At 34.8% G+C, this 19,519-nt stretch overlaps 3 protein-coding genes across 35 annotated transcripts; 2 read left to right on the top strand and 1 right to left on the bottom strand.

Annotated features, from left to right (window-relative positions):
• The first annotated feature begins 687 nt into the window (after window positions 1-687).
• LOC101221625 lies at window positions 688-9,294 on the top strand. 32 transcript variants are annotated; one of them, XM_031887343.1, is made up of 24 exons: window positions 688-1,068; window positions 1,915-2,452; window positions 3,174-3,238; window positions 4,624-4,699; window positions 4,823-4,959; window positions 5,047-5,130; window positions 5,211-5,321; window positions 5,402-5,455; window positions 5,539-5,592; window positions 5,676-5,729; window positions 5,813-5,866; window positions 5,933-6,001; window positions 6,077-6,130; window positions 6,214-6,267; window positions 6,334-6,402; window positions 6,444-6,497; window positions 6,581-6,634; window positions 6,716-6,769; window positions 6,852-6,968; window positions 7,044-7,142; window positions 7,465-7,569; window positions 7,659-8,483; window positions 8,584-8,915; window positions 9,047-9,294. In XM_031887343.1, exons 1-24 carry the CDS (start codon window positions 985-987, stop codon window positions 9,090-9,092), a joined length of 3,243 nt encoding a protein of 1,080 aa, XP_031743203.1. In that variant the 5' UTR covers window positions 688-984; the 3' UTR covers window positions 9,093-9,294. The 32 variants fall into 32 exon arrangements, with proteins under 32 accessions (XP_031743203.1, XP_031743197.1, XP_031743191.1 ...); XM_031887337.1 differs by having other exon boundaries at window positions 3,102-3,238; window positions 5,432-5,455; XM_031887331.1 differs by having other exon boundaries at window positions 3,102-3,238; window positions 5,948-6,001.
• A 431-nt stretch (window positions 9,295-9,725) lies between these two features.
• LOC101221927 (putative B3 domain-containing protein At5g66980) lies at window positions 9,726-13,090 on the top strand. Its single transcript, XM_004141891.3, has 5 exons — window positions 9,726-9,847; window positions 9,933-10,048; window positions 11,397-11,778; window positions 11,863-12,008; window positions 12,418-13,090. The coding sequence occupies exons 2-5, from the start codon at window positions 9,947-9,949 to the stop codon at window positions 12,715-12,717; spliced, it is 930 nt and encodes a 309-aa protein (XP_004141939.1). The 5' UTR covers window positions 9,726-9,847; window positions 9,933-9,946; the 3' UTR covers window positions 12,718-13,090.
• Window positions 13,091-13,316: 226 nt separating this feature from the next.
• On the bottom strand, window positions 13,317-18,730 carry LOC101221850 (extra-large guanine nucleotide-binding protein 1). Of its 2 annotated transcripts, none has more exons than XM_011659519.2 (8): window positions 16,882-18,730; window positions 16,656-16,793; window positions 16,476-16,580; window positions 16,199-16,375; window positions 15,671-15,848; window positions 14,780-15,024; window positions 14,467-14,630; window positions 13,317-14,133 (listed from the first exon to the last, which is right to left on the bottom strand). In XM_011659519.2, exons 1-8 carry the CDS (start codon window positions 18,187-18,189, stop codon window positions 13,545-13,547), a joined length of 2,904 nt encoding a protein of 967 aa, XP_011657821.1. In that variant the 5' UTR covers window positions 18,190-18,730; the 3' UTR covers window positions 13,317-13,544. The 2 variants fall into 2 exon arrangements, with proteins under 2 accessions (XP_011657821.1, XP_011657823.1); XM_011659521.2 differs by having other exon boundaries at window positions 14,780-15,021; window positions 16,882-18,729.
• Window positions 18,731-19,519: the final 789 nt, after the last annotated feature.

Raw genomic sequence — 19,519 nt, 5'->3', positions numbered from 1 at the left:
GTATGACGAAAATGGTAAAACAACCCCTTTTACGAGAGCTTTGACTAAAATACCTAAAACAAACTTTATGCAACCGTATCCAATATTTCGTTTTATTTTTTAGTTTTCTTATCGAATACTAGAGAAATAAAGAACGTACAAGTGTATCGGGCTATCTCAACTAAGTAAATGCAACCATACCAGTCTAAGACTGATATGATAGCATTCACTCAAAAAGACAAGAGATTCCAAATATGTACAGATAGTGTCAGATATGAGCTTAGAGACAAAAACAAACAAATTCCATTGCATGATAGGTTATTGCGTAAAAGATTAACCAACTTTGATAAAAGTAATTTTTTTCATAAATTAAAAAAGAATAAAAGAACAAATTGTAAAAATCACCCATAAAAAATGATAGCTTGACCATTACATACTTAAATTTCAACAATAAAACATAGACTGTTGAAGTTCTTATAGTATTAAAATTGAATACTAAAACTAATATAATAAGTATAATAAATATAATTTATATAATTAGTTGAGAGTTTAATTTAAAATTAGGATAAATTGAAGGGCTCAATTTATAGTTTAGAGGCATAAAGATATAACTGCAACTAACACTATATCTCGTGGTTTTTGCAATCTGTCGAAAATGAAATGATACTTTTTATTTGTTTAAAGTGAAAGAGATAAAATAGGGAAAATTACCAAAACGGAAACTTTAATTAAGGATTAAAAAAATCTCAAAACCCTAGAAAAGAATAGCCTTCACCTCTGGGTTCAGTGTGGAAGACGAAAGTTGCATGCATGTGGTGTAAACTGTAATTTGGAGAACAAACTTCTCTCTGATCTCCCTCTTTTCTTGCTTTTACGCGGTTCTTCTTCTTCTTCTACGAACACCAAACTTTCTTCCACTGTTTCAGTACCAAAAATCTTTCCCCTGTTCTTCCCATGCCTATGATCGGTCCATCGGGTTCTTCATCGACACTTCTTTTAGTGTGAATGATGAGTCACTCCGGCATCGAACCCGCTTCTAACCTTGAGTTTTTCAAGGTCTTTCTTCCCGGTTCTTGCACTCTTCATATGGTAATGGTTTCTCCACTCAGTTTTTTTCTACTTAATCATCCACATTGTGCCCTAACTATAGATTTTATCCCCTCTTCCTTTTTTTGGGTTGATCAGTGAAGTTTGACAGATGGCTCTGTTACTTGTTCTGTAATAGGTAGAATAGCATCTAGGGTTGCTCCTTTTTTTTTTTTTTTGTAGTATTTTACCATTATGGATTTTGTGTTGCACATGCGCATAAAATAGTCTACAAGCTTGCTTGATATTTGCCACAAAAACTAGGCCCAGATGCGTTATTTGCTTCTCTTAAAGGGATTTTCTTTCCCTGTTTTTGTTAATTTAAGTCATTGTGATCTATTTTTCTGACATGCTTTTGTTGATCATTTAGTTATAGTCATGCTGGGCCAACGAGTTGATAAATTTCGTGGAAAACAACAAAATATCATGAAAAAGTTGACCAAATAGCAAAACTGTTTAAAGTTATCGACAATGTGTTGTTAGATTTATATATAAACGGGAGTAACTTTTATGAGCTTTTGTGATTCCCGCAATCTAGTCCAAATAGCATTGGCGTATAACTCATTGATATATATTTTTGAGGGAAGAGTTTTAATCTATTTGGACCAGAGGTGCTTATTCCTGTGATCGTTAAGATAATTGAGGTGCTTATTCCTGTGATCGTTAAGATAATTGAGGTGCTTATTCCTGTGATCGTTAAGATAATTGGTTTTCTTAATATATGACAGTGTTTATTAATTTTGAAAACAAGCTATTGTTAAATATAATAAATTGAATGTGGTTGTGAGATGATTTGTTTTGTCTAGTAATCTGTCTGTCTTTATTTCATTCCTGATCTCTTATTTCCAGAGCATACCACCAGCTTTTATGAAGCATTTAAATGGAACCTTTCCAGAAAAAGCTACGATGCAAGATCATACCGGAAATTCATGGTGTATTACATTGGAAAAACTGGATGACCTTTTGTATTTCAAGAATGGTTGGAAGGCTTTTGTAGATTATCATTCTCTGAAATATGGGGACTTCTTAGTTTTCCAATATCACGGCCACTGTTTGTTTGATGTTAAGATATTTGGTAAAAATGGATGCAAGAAGGCAGCGGCAGCAAAACCTGCTAGCTCTATCCCAGTTTTGGAGACTGAGATAGCAGAAGCTGGTAATTCTGTTTCTGACTCGGAGGCTAAGGTAGCAGATGCTGGCAATTCTATAGCAAATTTGGAGGCTATGTCAGCAGATGCTGGAAATTCTGATTCAAAACTGGAGGTTGTGGAAGCAAAAACTGGCAATGCTGTTCCAACTTTGAAGGTCAAAGAAGAGCCTGTGGTTGAGGAAGAAGATGTCAAACCGTCAATTTCTCACAAGAGGAAGCGATTACAGGATGGATCAGGTGAGTACTTCTTGTTTTACTTGTGGGCTTCACTTAGAGCCTGGTTTGCAGTACTTAGGTTTCTTGTTATTTGTTGATTCCTATTGCTATGTTTTGGGAAAATAAGCACTTCTGGTCGTCTTCTTTACCTAGTTTCTTATTTTTTTGGAACACGATTCAAAATTGTATCCAAATTTTGTAAAAAAAAACACGGTTTCTTGTTCTTGTTTTTTTGCACAGTTTCTAAATTTTTAAAACTCGGTGAGACTGTTTTTCTATTGTTTTCAGCCCATCAATTTATTGTTCAATGTCGCTTCCTGATTTGATATTATTTCATGCTTTGTATTGGTTTAAACTTACACATTCTTTCAGAGATTATTCTATTTTCTTTGATTTCTAATTAGAAATCTCCTTGGTAATTTACATCTTGGTGTTGGGAGAACACTAAATTCCTTGAATGCCGTTCATGAATAAAATTTATTCTCCCCTAAAAAGAATTACATACTCAAGGCTAAAGTATAAAAATGTATATGATTTTCAAACATGTTCATCTTTTCTTCAAGTTAAAAAGAGAAAAGAAATGTGAATGGCTGGCACTTATTTATTCGATTCCACGTTTCATATATCATCTCTCGGTCTGATTTAGAATTCTTTTGACTGTTCTTTGTAGAGCTAGATCATCAGTCAAAAAGCGTTGTACCTTTAAATCGTGGTAGACCTGATAATGTCTCAAACTCTGTAGAACAGGCTATCCCAAGAGGGCCTTTCTTTGAGCGGACGATGAAACGCTGGTCGGGTCAGATACTTGTGAGTTCTCTTCAAACTTCTTTTCTTAAAAAAAATTGATTATTAGTAGTGCTGTTATAGTTGAGAAGCTTGCTAACTTATGTAATAAGCTGAAACATCTCATATGTGAAATTGAGTTGGATACTGCAATGAATGTCCAGTTTCTCATAGTTTTATTGTGATGCAACCTCTTTATGAGCTCAGACTTTAATGCTATTCATGAGGCCCAACGCGCTATATCAATATTGAAACGAAGCTAAAATTACATGGCAAGGATTTAACTCAGGATCTCCAACATTGTATATTTCAATGTAAAATCACTACAAAATTCAAAAGCTTGAAGTTAATAATTTGTTTTTATTTCAAAATGTATTCCAAATTTCTCTCAGAATCTTCTCGTGTTGCCAATTGTGCTACTATTGAGATGACAGGCAACTGAGTGATTGTCTGAAGCTGGAGAGGATGCCATTTCTGATGTCATGGTTTTGAATTGAATTGCAGTATCTTTCTGGACGCGTGGTGAGGAATGAGAACATCTCGTTGAAGCCAAACATAGTTTTTAGGGATGAAGAGGGCACATTGTGGCCAGCAACCGTCCGTTTCTCCAGCCAAAATCGTATTTCTGTTACTGCCGGATGGTCTAAATTTTATGCCAGCCATAAGTTGAAAGTAAATGACAAATGTGACTTTGAGTTTGTTCTTGAAAGGGGAAATGTATGCCAACAATTAAATGTCAAAATTACACACCGCTGTCGTGAACAGCATTGAAAAAGTGCATAGCAGAACCGAATTTTCATTGTACAGTGATTTTTCTTTCCTCTTTAGCTAGGGAAAATCCGATAAGTCCTCTCTTTTTTCAAATTTTGTTGTTAATCTTAACATTGTCTTTTTTTGGTGATTTAATAATATATAACGAGATCCTGAGTAAATCCTTGCCATCCTTGCAATTAGTAATTTTTTCAGCTTCATTTCGAATTGATAGTCCACATGTTTCGTGCCTCATGAATTCAATTATATGGAATTATATGTGAAGATCATATTATAGAATTATAAATTTTTTAGCTCTTTTTTTTCAATTGCTTTTCAAGTACTTAAAAACACTTTTTTCTAAGTACTTAGAATGTCGTTCCAAACAAGTCTATTTGATACCATTCAACGAATAAAAATAACTGCAACAATAGTCAGATAACTTATGTTCAAGTTTCCTTTTTTAGATTTTGAGAGTTCTGATTTTTGTAATGCTGGTATTTTATCTTATCTAGTTAATGTATTTTGAAACTCAAAACAATAGTAATTAAGATACTTGACATTGCATAAAATGACAAAAGTCAGATTTTTCTTAGAATGTGAAGGTACAAAACATGTTTTCCATTTACATTTAGTAACCCACACAATGATAATCCAAGGTGGAGGAGCCCTTGCATTATATGCCTTTCTTTGGAAGAAAGAATTTCAGGATTGAACCCGTCAAGATATTTCCAGGTAAATAAGTTTTAGTTTGTTTTCTTCAATTTTCCTTTTGATATACTGAACTGATTTTACTTACTAGTTTCAAAAACCAGCGGAAAAGAATTAACTTATGACAAATTTTGGTCATTTATACAGTACGAACAAATCCAGAAGTTGCAAAGTACTTTGAGGAGTGCAACCAATTTCAAGAGTATAGCTGGGAGATGCTTATGAGCCACGTTCACTCATTGTCTGCAAATCAAGAGCTAAAATACATTCAATTTGAGCATGAGGTAGAGCATAATCTTTAAATTATTTTTTTGGGATCTTATTGAAATATGATCTCGTGGATGATATTTTAACCTTTACATTATTCCTAGGAAGTTGATAGTCAACAAAATTATCAATATTTCCAAGATGATGACGTTCAGGATAATCAAAGTGAAGGACTTGATATGATCATGGTAAGATTTACATCTTCATTTAAGAACCATGAAATAAATGGGATATATAACTATCTTTTTTATGATTTTAAATGCAACAGACAGATGAACAACCTATTAGTCAATCAGAAGAAATACTGTATTTGGAGTATCAACCCCTTCAAACAGATATAGAAGACAATAGGAAATCAGCTAATATGGATTCTACTGAGGTAAATATATAACTTTCATTTGCCATTATTTATGACTTTTAGAGATCTTTCTTAGATACTTGTTGCGCATGTTGAATCAGCTTGTTGAGAATTCATATGATATTGAACAGAATAATATGGATGATACCAGTGAGGTAAATATATAACTTTCTTTTACCATTACATATGACTTTTAGATATCTTTCTTAGTTCTTACTTGCTACCAAAATTGAAACAGGTTGGTGGAAATTTGTGTGATAATATTAAAGAGAATAATGTCGATACTACCGAGGTACTTATGTAACTTTCATTTACCACTATATTTGACTTTTAAATATCTTTCTTAGTTCTTACTTGCTGCCAAAATTGTAACAGCTTAGTGGAAATTCCTATGATAATATTAAAGAGAATAATATGGATACTACTGAGGTAAATGTGTAACTTTCATTTATGATTATATATGACTTTTAGATATCTTTCTTAATTCTTACTTGCTGCCAAAATTGAAACAGCCTGGTGGAAATTCGTGTGATGATATTAAAGAGAATAATGTGGATAGTACTGAGGTAAATATGAAACTTTCATTTACGATTATATGACTTTTAGATATCTTTCTTAGTTCTTACTTGCAGCCAAAATTGAAACAGCTTGGTGGAAATTTGTGTGATAATATTAAAGAGAATAATGTGGATACTGTCGAGGTAACTTTCATTTACCACTATATTTGATTTTTAAATATCTTTCTTAGTTCTTACTTGCAACCAAAATTGTAACAGCTTAGTGGAAAGTCCTATGATGATATTAAAGAGAATAATATGGATACTACTGAGGTAAATGTGTAACTTTCATTTACGATTATATATGACTTTTAGATATCTTTCTTAATTCTTACTTGCTGCCAAAATTGAAACAGCTTGGTGGAAATTCGTGTGATGATATTAAAGAGAATAATGTGGATAGTACTGAGGTAAATATGAATCTTTCATTTACGATTATATGACTTTTAGATATCTTTCTTAGTTCTTACTTGCAGCCAAAACTGAAACAGCTTGGTGGAAATTTGTGTGATAATATTAAAGAGAATAATGTGGATACTTTCGAGGTAACTTTCATAGTTCTTACTTGCTACCAAAATTGTAACAGCTTAGTGGAAATTCCTATGATGATATTGAAGAGAATAATATGGATACTGCAGAGGTAAATGTGTAAATTTTGTTTATGATTATATATGACTTTTAGATATCTTTCTGAATTCTTGCTTGCTGCCAAAATTGAAACAGCTTGGTGTAAATTCGTGTGATGATATTGAAGAGAATAATGTGGATAGTACTGAGGTAAATATGTAACTTTCATTTACGATTATACGACTTTTAGATATTTTTCTTAGTTCTTACTTGCTGCCAAAAATGAAACAGCATTGTGGAAATTTGTGTGATAATATTAAAGATAATAATGTGGATACTACCGAGGTAACTATGTAATTTTCATTTACCATTATATTTGACTTGTAAATATTATTCTTAGTTCTTACTTGTTGCCAAAATTGAATAGCTCGGTGGGAATTCATTTGATATTGAAGAGTGTAATATCAAACAGGAAAAACAGTCCCCTGCTTCCGTCGAGCCTTCCCGAAAGAAGAAAAAGAGAAAATCGGCTAGCTTTGAAGTGGTAAATTCTGTTCCCAGGTTTGTAAGCTTTCAAATTTCTTAGTATTGATGAGTTATTGAAACATATATTTTATAGCAAGAACAAAAGGAAGAGACATCCGAAATTGATACTGATCAAGACTCTAGGAGAGGTGTGGAAACAAGGCAAAGGAAGAAGATTGCTGAACAATCTAAGGTAAAAGAAACTGTACTCCATATTTAAGATTATAAATTACTACTTTCATTTATGATTTTCTTTGTTTTGGTATCAATCTTTTTAATAATGTTTTCAAAATCCATTTCAAGTTTTGAAAGCTAAAAAAAAAGTTTTTAAAATTTAGCAAAGAATTTGAAGTTTATCTTGAAAAGGGCCAGAACCATTGTAAAGAAATTGTGAAAAGAATCAGCACAAATTTAAAAAACTAAATAATTTATCAAACGAAAATTTAGTTTTTATAATTTAAATGTCTGTTTACTTTTAGATTAGATAATGGGTTCTTATATATATGTACACGTAGAAGCAGGGTGAAGATGGTAAGAGAAAAAAACGAGGAAAGAGGGGAAAGAAATCAGGAATTTCTGGTACATCTTCTGAACATGATGATGAGGTAGATGTTCATAAGGTTGGTTATTTATATATTATTCAATCTGATTAGGTGCTATGTAGTTTTCAAAATTTACTTTTGTTTATGTTCTTATTTTCCAATGACAGGAGTACCCTTTGTTATTACCAAGGAGTAGCTGGGCCACTACTCAACGGATAAATTTGTATAGTAAGCTTGACGTTATATCAATTATAAAGAATACGCTGAATGAAAGACAACTAAAGAAGTTCAAGAAAAGCTGCTTTGGAAATTTCTTGGACTTAAAGATCTCCAAGTTCTCATCCCAACTCTTTTATCATTTGATTAGACGTCAATGTTGTTCTAAAAACCGCAATGAACTATGGTTCAATCTTGAGGGTAGAATACATAAGTTCGGGATGAAGGACTTTGCCTTGATAACAGGTTTGAATTGCGGGGAACTACCTGCAATTGATATGTCCAAGATTCAAAAAGGTAAGTTTAATAAGAGGTATTTTGGTGGTGAAAAAACTATTAGAAGGGCAAAATTACACAAGGTGTTCACAGAAATGGATAAAGGGAGAAACAAAGATGTTGTCAAAATGGCAAAGCTATACATTCTAGAGATGTTTATACTTGGTAAGCAAATAAGGACAGGAATAAACCATGAATATACCCTATTGATTGATGATAAGAAACAGTTTGATAGCTATCCATGGGGGAGAATCTCTTATGAGATTACAGTAGATTTTGTGAAAAAATCCATAAAAAGCAATGATGCTTCAGCAATAGGGGTCGGCGGATTTCCTTATGCCTTGCTTGTGTGGGCGTACGAGACCATCCCCTTACTCGCGTTAAATTCAAATTTTTTGGCAATGAGGATCTCCTTCGGTACACCTAGAATGAACAACTGGGCAGCAGGTGTTCATCCAGAGTGGAAGGACCTTTCAGAGAAGGTTTTTCAATCTGAGGCTGTGAGTATACGAACATATATTAAGTGTATGCAATTGATAATTTAAAATCCGTAACAAACTGATTTGTGGCATGTGTTCTTTTGTTTGTTTGTTTGTTTAGTTTGATGTTCAGCCTCTTATAGCAACAACAACTGAAATGGAAATGCCATACATGATACCATTTGGTGGGGTTAAGCCATCAAATGAAAAGAATATATCACCAGTGGATCAAGAACACAACAGTGATGCTAGAACTTCGTACAACAAAGATCACTGTAATTGGAAAGGGTCACAGTCTGTTTCAAAGGATGGCGTCGAGAATTTTTTGTTCACTAAGATAGTAAATATAGAAGGAATTTTGGGCAGTTTGGTCCATGACATAGATAACCTGAAAAGTTTCTTTCATAAAATGTGTGGAACTGCAAATGAAGCTGCAGATTCTGAAAAGATGAGGTAAATCAAATATCCTTTTCTTTTTGTATGTGTATTTCTTAGATATATATATATATATATATTGATGTATTGTTGTGATGTGAGTAGAAAACCATTGTAAAGACAACTTAACAATCGAGATGGTGATGCAGCATGAAGTTGATGGGAAAAGGGAGCCAGATCCAATTGGTTCAATAGTTTCATCATAGCTAAGTATAATCAGTCTCCCACAGCAAAAGGAGTAGTTTTTTTATCACATCAACGAGTATTGTGTTCAACTTTTGATTGACGGTTAATATTCTAACTGATCAGTTATGTATTTATTTTTGGATGGAACAATTATGTATTTAGTTTTGTGGATCTAATTATTAAGTATATTTCTCCAGAGGATTTGTTTTTTCTTTTGCTGGCAACGAGCCTCCAAACTAAAATTGAATCACGAGTGAAATGGAGAGCTTGCAAAATGCGATGATGAGAACATGAGAACGAACAAGTAGTTTTTCATAGTTATAAAGTGTGTTTTTGTTGGCAATGAGATGGGAAAATTCTATTAATAAACAATTTGATTTAAACTGTAACTTTTGTTTTTAAACTTTTGTAATTCGTTCTAGAGGAGTTGATAAAAAGAAAATACTAACAAAAAGCTCAAATAGACCCTAACAAATTCCATAGATTTTGATATATCGTAGTTATGGTTTTATTTATTTATTGCTATATTTAAAATGTTACTTTTATTTTTAAATATGTTATTGAATTTAAAAAGTATTAATATATTACTAAACTATTTGTTGAATAAATGATAAATGCAACCTAAAGACTATACACTTTTATAATTCATAAGTCATGTCAACGAATTCATTTTTCAAAAATAATAAATGGGAATAACGATAAAGGCGAGCGAATCTTAAAGAATCTGTGTTTGATTTATGAAAGACTTTAGCTCCGACTCTGAGGTTGCAAATTCCTATCAAGTTTTCGGTTCAGTTCAACAAATAATTTAAAAGACAAAAATTCATATTTTTTTTGTTTGGGTTTAAGGTTTCTCGCTGTTGATGGCCAAGAGTGTAATGGCGGTAGTGGATCCCGGCAGCAGAATCCCTTCTACCCTTGAGTTCTTCAAGGTTTTTCTCCCCAATTCCAGTTCTCAGAGTATGGTATACTCTCTATTCTGCTTACTTTTCAATCTCTCTCTTTTTCTGGAGTTTCATGGAGATATTGAAGAAATGTTGCTCTGTTATGACATGAAATGTTAATAGAATACTGTGATATAGGAAACCCTTTTCCAACTTCCTCTAGATTTTAACAGAAAGCAACAAGATTAGATAATGTTGATAGGTTATGATGGTGTGAGTTTCTGTACTATGGAATGCAGCAAGATTCATCGTGCATGCTTCTGTCAGTATGGGCAACAGCATTGTTGAGTTTCTTTTGGTCTTGTTTCTCTTGACACTGGAAATGGTTTTTCTTTCTTCTCTCTTGAATCCTTTAAATGGTTGAACTTCTTCTGTTGGTTGGTTGGAGTTGAGAGAATTTACTTATTAGGCTTTACTAACAATTTTTTCTTCTCTTTTTCTGCTTTGATCTCTTAAGTGCGTTCTTTACAAGCTGGTGTCGTGAGACGTGAACTATATCCTATAAAGGTTTTCGTTTGCTAAGAAGCTCCAGTTGAGTTTCTTTAGATTATATTTGGAAAGGAAGGATTAAGTGTACTTTAACTGGTGGAAGGATGAGGAAGGTCTAGACCATATCTTTTGGTTTTGTAAGTTTGTTAGTTCTGTTTGGGAGGTAAATTTTTCAGACGTTTAGTATTTTGTTCCCCTATCAGAGGGACACCAGTATTATAATCAATGAATTCCTCCTCAATCCGTCTCATGGAGAGAATGGTTGCTTTCTATGGCTTGCTTCCTTGCTGGGGTGTTTGTGATCTTATGTGTGTGCGCTTGGGTTTTTGTACACCCATGCATTCTATTATTTATTTTTTGTTGTTTCTATTTTAAAATAGCTACGTTTACTGGCATAGAAGAGTCTCGGAAGGGGGCTTGGAGTTTGAGTATTACAATTCCTCCTGGTAGGCTCTTTGTGGTCAAGTCTTTTTGCAATGTTTCTCTGTTTTCTATTATTGACCAATGGAGCTCCCTCCTGTAAGTACTTGGATCTATGTTGCTTGTGTTGGCTTATGTTTTAATGTGGCATTGTTTTTGTTTCCTTTTTCTTTTTCTCAAGGGAAGTGCTCTTCCACAAAAAAGTAATGTAAAGGGGAAAGCAAGGGGAACAAAACGTTAATTAGTCTATTTGACATATTCTTATTCCAATCGTATTGAGATGAGTTAGTTATAGGTGAAATCAGTTGAAGTGAGCTCAAGGTTAACTGAAGAAGGGGAAAATTAAAAGAAAAAGTTTTGTATTGCAGGTTATGTATGGATATATATTCATCTCTATAGTACATATAAGGTGTAAAAGTGACCAATATCTCTAAGTTTTGTTCATGGTCTTGAATTGTAGAGTATACCACCTGCTTTTGTGAAGTATTTTAATGGAAGAATACCAAGTGAAGCTATTATCAGAGATCAAAGCAGAAATTCTTGGCATGTTACGTTGGAAGAACTGAAGAATATTGTGCTTTTCAAGGATGGCTGGCAAGAATTTGTCGACAGCCACCACTTGAAACGTGGATACTTTTTAGTTTTCCAATATGATGGAAGTCATGTGTTTGATGTTAAGATATTTGGTAAAAATGGATGCAAGAAAGAACTAGTATCAAGAATCAGTAATCCTGTCCCGACTGTGAAGGTCAAAGACGAGCCTCTATCTGAGGAAGATTATAGTACTTCCTTAACTCGTTGCAAAAGGAGTGATTCAGAAGTTAGATCCACTGATAGTTCAGGTGACAAGTTTTTGTCAACACATTTCTCTGTTCCATGCATAGACATGTATTTAAAAGCCCCAAATTCTTTTTGGTCCTTCACAGGCACGGCCCCCAAATCAAGGAGAAGATCAACATCAAATCTTGAAGAACACAGTCCCTCTAAGACTGCAAAACATATATCAATGAAATTGCCATCGCCAACGCCAACCTTCAAGCACATAGTTAAGCATTGGTCATATAAAGCCATTGTAAGTTCATTAATCTCGATAGCTTTATTTTAGCATCAAGTTAACTATGATAGTTTGGACATGATTGAAATTGTAGCTTAAATATTGTTGTCTGAGAAATTCAGGGATTGCATGTAAGATGTCTAAAGTTGCTCATTTTCATAATCTTATAATGCCTTCAACCATGGAAATGTATGTTCTTTTCTCTCTTTTTAGTTTTAGGTGGTAATTTGAGTTGGAAATTCTATGTAAAGGCTGAGTTCTTGCTTATGGCATCAATTCATGCTTAGAATTACTCTTACTTTGTTAACTCTTCAGACTAGACCTTAGTGTTCTTAATTCTTCAACTGACCTTGAAGACTCAAATTTTATCCCAAGTATTTCAACTCTTTTGCAAGTTTCACAAATTTGGTTTTTCTAATGATTGCAGCAAATACCCCAATTGATCATGGTTTCCAATGACATCTTGTTGAAGCCAAATTTGGTCATCATAGATGAAATGGGCAGGTCGTGGGTGGTGAAAGCAAGGCCAATTAGCCGTGGTCGATTTTCCTTGACCTCTGGTTGGGGTGCCTTCTTCATAGCAAATAGTTTGACAATAGATGATGAATGTACATTTGAGTTTGTTCTTGATTCGAACAACCTTTGTGGAGAACTAAAGGTGAAAATCACCCGAAGCCTGGAAATAACCCAACAAGAAAAACAGAAAACAATAGTGCAAGAGGGATGATACTGTTAGACCTCCTATCATACACACCTACAAACGCAAGGGTAAAAAGGTGATGGTTCAAGAAGGCAGCTCAGCCAATTGAATTAAATGAAAAGAATATTTGGGTGTGGGGCCCGCCTGGGGAGAGAGGTATTTAAGGAATGTTTTTAGGGATTGGTGAGGTAGGTTTTATTTTGTAAAAAGCCACGGTGAGCTTTTAGGGAGAAAACCAGCTTCTCGAATTTCTGGGGGTGTTGTTCTACTGTTTTCTTACTGTTGCCTTACTATATTTACCTTATCTGTTTGAACTATCGTAGTGAACGGTTCTTGTTGGTTTATATCTATATACAAAGAACTACAGAATATCATTTATGTATCTGTATTGGGTTGAGTTTTTCTGAGTGCAGGGAAGTGTCTTAACAGATACCTTGCATTTTGCCTATGAGTCTCCCTGTTGTTTCATTCTTGTTTGTATAATTTGCCTGTAAAATAATATATTGATGTACTGTACACCCCTCAAAGTTAAAGTTAGAATCTTTGGTGTATGTGGTTGGTAACAATTTTTAAAAAGTGCTGTTCCAATAAGAAAAGCTAAGAGAAGTAATAACACTGACGGGGAGTTCATAAAACCTACCTCAAAGTAGGCCCAATATACTATTGAAAATTGAACACTAATTCCCTGCCATTACTACCAAAATGGTATTTTGCAAAACTTACAGCTGCAATTACATATGGATGGAACAGACTTATCTTGTTCATTTACAAAGCTATCATATGTACAACAACATAAATTAGTATTGGTATTGCATTTGTACCCACTCTACACGCCACCTATGATCTAAAAACCATTAGTGAGAAAAAGAGCTTTCCTCTGTGCTGTAGACTGAGTACTCACTCAAGCTAAAGTTGGTTCTTTCTTCATCCCACTTCATTATCTCCCTTGCATATTTAAGAGCTGCATCAACACTATGCGGCTCTAAACCCTTCACGGGTGAAACATACAACTTCCGCCCAGTTAATGAGGTGAAGAGTCGTTTGAATTTTACTGCAATGTAGTGGAAACCGAGTTGCCCTAGAGAGGGGCTGCTATTAATATTGTTTTGGCTGTTAGAGCGGTTGCGACTGATCATTGGATGGAAATCGTTGAACCACTCGCACCGAGTTAATGGTGCCCGTTCAACCTTCTCTTCAAACTGATCATATTTGTTCAGTAATACAAGGAAGTCCATTTGATAGAAGGTCGGATGAGTAACCAAGCTTTCAAAGAATTTTCTGCTAAGTAACATCTTATTCACAGTATCTCCATTTCCATCAATGGAAAACTGATCGTAGTCGCTTAGAGAGACGCAAAAAATAACAATCCCAATGTCCTCAAACATCTCCAGCCACTTGCAATTTTCACCAATTCCTCTTGCATGGGCTCTAATAAGTTGATACCTGAAAAACCAATCAAAATGAGTACAGATCAGCAATGACTGATGGGTACCCTTAACTCAATATGGAGATCAACGCAAACCAGCGAAATATAGAGAATCTCATTCTCCATATTTTTTTCAGTTTATAAAACAATATACTGATATAGAGACAAAGAACCACTTCTTTTAGGAGATCCAAGGCGTCATTTAAATAGGGAGCCCTATAGCATGAGAACTTCAGTGAAGCTAATTGAAAAAATAAGAAGAGGCGAAGGAGCAGAGCATGCCCAAGTGTAAGGCACTCATACTCGGGAAAGATAAGCAAATAGATAAATCAACTGGTACTATTAATCACCTAAGCAATGAGCTGTGCTGATCGGCAGTGTCTATATCATCATCAGGTGCAGGTTGTGGAAATGAGAAATCTACGCAAGCAAGCCCATTGGATGAAATGAGACCCTCTGCATATAGGATATCTGAATCCGAAGGTTCATAATCGGTTGTCAATATGTCCACTACCTGAAGAAACACAGAATATTATAATATATTATGGCTATTGGCTATTACTATATGCAAGATTCAGCTTTGCAGTAAACCGACATAGAAAAATTAATGGAACATAAAAAGATTTTGAAGAGCAAGTTCGGACAAATGCTATAAGATCTTACTCTTTCTAGGAAATAATGAGCAACGTTTGGCAGCATTTCCAACTCACTTCCTCGTTTGTAGGTAGCCTGAATAGCAGCATCATTCCACAGCTCTTCAACCAACGGCGCATATTCTCGAGTAGCTGCAGGAAAAATAGTCTCCAAAGTTCCTGATACCATAGTCTTGAGAAGCCAATCGGAGAATGCTTTCAATCTTGGCCCAATTGAGTACATGCTTTTGTCAGAATCAACACTCGAGCTCCCTGCTTTTTAGCCCAAAATTATTCTTCGCCAAATCAAATACAAATCTAGCATTTTATATAATACTAATAATAATGCTAACTACAAACACCAGAAAAGTCTCAACAGTTATGTACATTACACAGCTACATCACATACAGGAGCTATGCAGGCATTACTGTGTAAACAATTAACGACTCTGCACTCCAGTCGTCAAACAGTTTAGCATGATATATGGAAGCTAAACAGAGCAAGCCACAAATTGTCTGGAGATTAAACCTACCATTGTTGAGTAAATCACAGAAAAGCAATAACATCCATACGTACAGACATAGTTATATGTCTTAAGTAGTGAAAAGTTTCATATCTTTGACTCCAAGCTCAAAATGATCAGTTTTTTGTCCTGATAATCCAGTACGGGGCCCCACTCCCATGGATCCAAAGGGCACCCATGTCCGCCCCAAGGCTTAGACCCAGAAGACATAAGATTTTTTCCTTCTTAAGCTCACTATTCAACACTATTGTGCGTTTGACAGATGCTTGAGTGCTAAATATAAGAAGCCTAAGTCATTATCCAAAATTGCTGTTCAAGGTAACTATCAAGCACCTGAACAGTAACTTTGTCTAATGCCGTGAATAGATCATGAGACAATAATCAATAATAACTCTTACCAGCAGGGTCAACTTCATCTGATAGTTTTTTCCTTATTTCGGCCAAACTGTCTTCCTCAAATCGCTCACGACCTTCAAGAATTATACCAAGGTATCCGTACACATTACTCTGGATCTTCAACTTAATAACTTCACGCTCTTCTTTAGAGAAAGGTGCATCCTTATATAGAATTTTCGCCTGCAAAAGCATTTAAAAAATAAAATTGCCACCTTAATTGGATTACTAAAGATTTGCAATCAAAGAGTGTAATGTGGAGAAATTGAGATGACTAAAGTAATCTACAGAGTACAGACAGTTATCTCAAAGACCAAATAACTGGTGCATCATTCTCATAATATAACCAATCAATGGAACTTTGCTAAAAAAATCTAGTGATATGGGTATGTGTTCGAAATAGTTTCACGGGGAGAAAATTGTCTTTCAGAAAGAGGAAAAAAATAGAACTGAGACCAGAACCATATCATAAGAAGGTAACTACATACAAAAAGATGACACACCGTGTACTCAATTGACAAATTAGAAACTACCTGCTTGAATATAGTACTTGTTCCAGATCCATCATAACCAACTAAAAGGAGCTTTTGAAGACCAAGGTACTCAGGAAAAGTTCTGTAAACAAGGCTGCTGTCTGGTTCCCCAGAATAATTTGAAGATTTAGAAGGAACCGGTAGTGATAACAAAGCACAAACAAGCTTCGTTCCAGCCTAAAATGTAATCAAGAAGTTAAAAACAAGTATATGACCAGTTAATGCTACGAACGTGAGCTAAAAGCTAAATTTACAGAGTCTTTCCACAAGATAGTACCTTCCCCCATATGTACCCTTTGGTGTTCTTCTGACCCTCCTCCTGGTATGATCCATCCTCATTGACCCAAAAGTGTGGATTGCCAGCACATTGGACTCCAGCCAACTACAATGATAATTGTTTCCTTTTAGTTTTAGAAGTTAATAAGCTAGAAACAAAGGTTACATTTACAAAATTTACCTGCAGCATCCGGAGCTCTACTTTTGTAATTTCTCGGCCATTTATAAAAATCTTTGTATTTCCATTGCTAGCATCAGCCTTAATAGGCCCACCAATGTTAAGATGTGGTGTAATAATCTTCAAAGGTTTCTGTCCTTCCTGTTATGTAGATTAGAAAGTTTAGTTGCATTACCAGGAATTACGTCTCAAGAAGAAAATAAAAGAAACACAAGGTAACAAGATTCACCTTTCCCCAAAGACCAGAAACTTTGTCGTACCAATAATTTCCTGGTTTTAGCTTCTTTGGTGGATTGGGGCAGGTCTGTAGCATTGAAAGTTCCTCGAAAGATAAAGGTTCCCCATTCACACAAACGTACTCTGGTGGTAGCTGATTCGCCTCACAACATTTCTCAGCCGTCATAACCTGTCGAATCTCTAAGTCATTCAGTAGTCTTTTAAGCATTCTGGGACATTTTCCCAAATTTCCTCGCTTAGACTCATCAATAGGAAAACCTATGCAAGTAACACATTTGCGACCTTCAGGCATTGAACCCATAGCTCTAAGTACGCAGTTGCTACAATACTTAGCATCACAAACGATGCAGACCTCTTTTTCAGTAAACCGGTTTCCCTTGCAGCATCGGTAACAAGATCCTTTCTTTCCTTTTCTTACCGATTCTTGTCTCATTCGCAGTGTTTCTGGCCCGTCCTGACTATACTCTTCATTATATATATAATCAGACTCCGGGTCAAGAAATGTTACAGCTGACCGCCTACCATCACCACCTCCCTCATTTACAACTTTCATAGATGAAACCCGGGAAGATGGATAGTCTGAACTCAGCACTGATTCTGTAGAGACCCAGTCAACTTGATGGACATCATTGAAATCTATGCTTTCCTTCCTACAATTTGAAGCTCTCAAAGAACATGAGCTTCGCTGTGATTTATTAAAGCTTCCAGAAAACTCCATCGTGCAAGGGCTCCCAGCGTCACCTAATAACTCACAAGAATTTCCATGACTAATCGATGAGCAGGCAAAAGCCCTCGAGCAGTTGCCAACATCTGACAATTCGCCAGAAACAATTTGCCCATTTGAAAACTCCAAAGCACCTGAACTACTCAAGTCACCAGACAATTGACACCCATGATTACCCACTACTCTGTCCTCAAATGCAATAACCGAAGTTGGTGATACAGTTCTTTCAGAACCAGAATCTGATTCTTTCGACAGACACCTGCGACTATCCTCTGTACTCTGATCAAAGGCGATAACAGATGTAGGAGAAACCACAGACTTCCCAACAGCAGGCTCCAACTCCTTAGAAAACTTTTTACTCATAACATCCTGCGCTAAAATGGGTTGAACAACCGGCAAAGACATTTTATGAGTAAACGGAACCTCAGCTACAACAGCAGCCACCGGAATCCGCTCCACGTTGATGGGAAGAGCCTGAGGAAGATCATACGGTACCGGTGGACCTTTGTATTCCTTAGCAAACGAATACTGTATACCATCAACAGGATCCGCAACCATTGCCTCCACCAGAGGCATTTCGATCCCGAAAATCTAAGCCCCTAACCCTAATTTCAACTCCAACCCTATTACCAACAAAACCAAATAAACCGGTATAATATATAGCATTTAACGAAGAAATAGATTCCTCCCCTCCCAACAAGCAATTCAAAGCAACACAGTGTACCCTTACAAAATCAATAAAAAAAGTATATCCAAACCGAAGCTTCAGCAATCTGTAATAAACCAAAAGCGATAAAGAGGAAAGCAAAATGATCCACAAGGAAGGAAGGAAGAAGGTAAAAGGTATGGAGCAGAGAGGTTATGGGACCAAAAAATTGGTAGAGAAAAGGAAGAGTATGAGACAAAAACTGAGTTAAGAAGAACACGCAATAGAAGGATTTAAGAAACAAAGGAATGAAGAGAGAGAGAGAGAAAGAAAAGATGAACCTGGAAAATCCAAATTCGGTGGGGAAGAGATGAGAGAACCGCACTGTTTAGGTGAGAGGAAAGAAAAAAAAAAAGGTTTTGGAAATGAGAGAGAGTGACGGGAAAGAATAACCAGCAGCTGGGTGTTGGAGCCCGGAATCTTTTGTGGTGTAATAAAAAAATTCTTTTTTTATATATATATATATATTATTGGGTCTATTCTATTCTATTCTATTTTTCTATCCTTACAACTTTTATCCAATTTCTTATTTTTTTATTTTCTCCAAGTATTTGCGTTCTCTCATTTTACCTCGTCTTTCCACCTTTGTCCTTTTTTATATATCAATTTCATTGGGAGGGAAAATTAATCAAATATCCCCATACATTTATATCTAAATCAATTTCAAATTTTAATCACAGTTTCTTTTTCTTTTTAGAAAATCCTCCTCCTTTTCTCACTTTTTATACATGTAACTAGACTTCTCTAATTGCAACCATGGTTTCGAATTTAATCAATAATGACGTACATGATAACATTATTAATTATATATTAATTTATTTGAAAGATTTTGAGTTTATGATTTTAATTATATTAGTAATAGCAATCGATGGTACATTTTTACAAATTGAAAGTTATGATGGATTACCAAAGACGGTTTCTATCATCAATAACTTTTAATTTTAAAAAATCGATAATAAATCTTTGAAATGATAGTTGAACATGTACCTTTTTTTTTAGTCTTTTATCATTTATATAACTTTCCCTTGTTGACTTGGATTTTAATTGATCAACTTATATTTTTATATTTAGATCTAGAAATACAATACTAATAATTATTAGGTTATAGACATTTAAGCTTTATTCATTTACCTTCTTCATATTTTATATAAACAGTTGGGTTATAATAAGTTATAAATATATATATATATATATATATAT

This window comes from Cucumis sativus, chromosome 6 (genome assembly GCF_000004075.3).
Source record: "Cucumis sativus cultivar 9930 chromosome 6, Cucumber_9930_V3, whole genome shotgun sequence".
NCBI classification, from domain to species: Eukaryota; Viridiplantae; Streptophyta; class Magnoliopsida; order Cucurbitales; family Cucurbitaceae; genus Cucumis; species Cucumis sativus.
The sequence above is the reverse complement of the archived record's forward strand: the minus strand, read 5'-3'. Positions and strand labels throughout refer to the sequence as shown.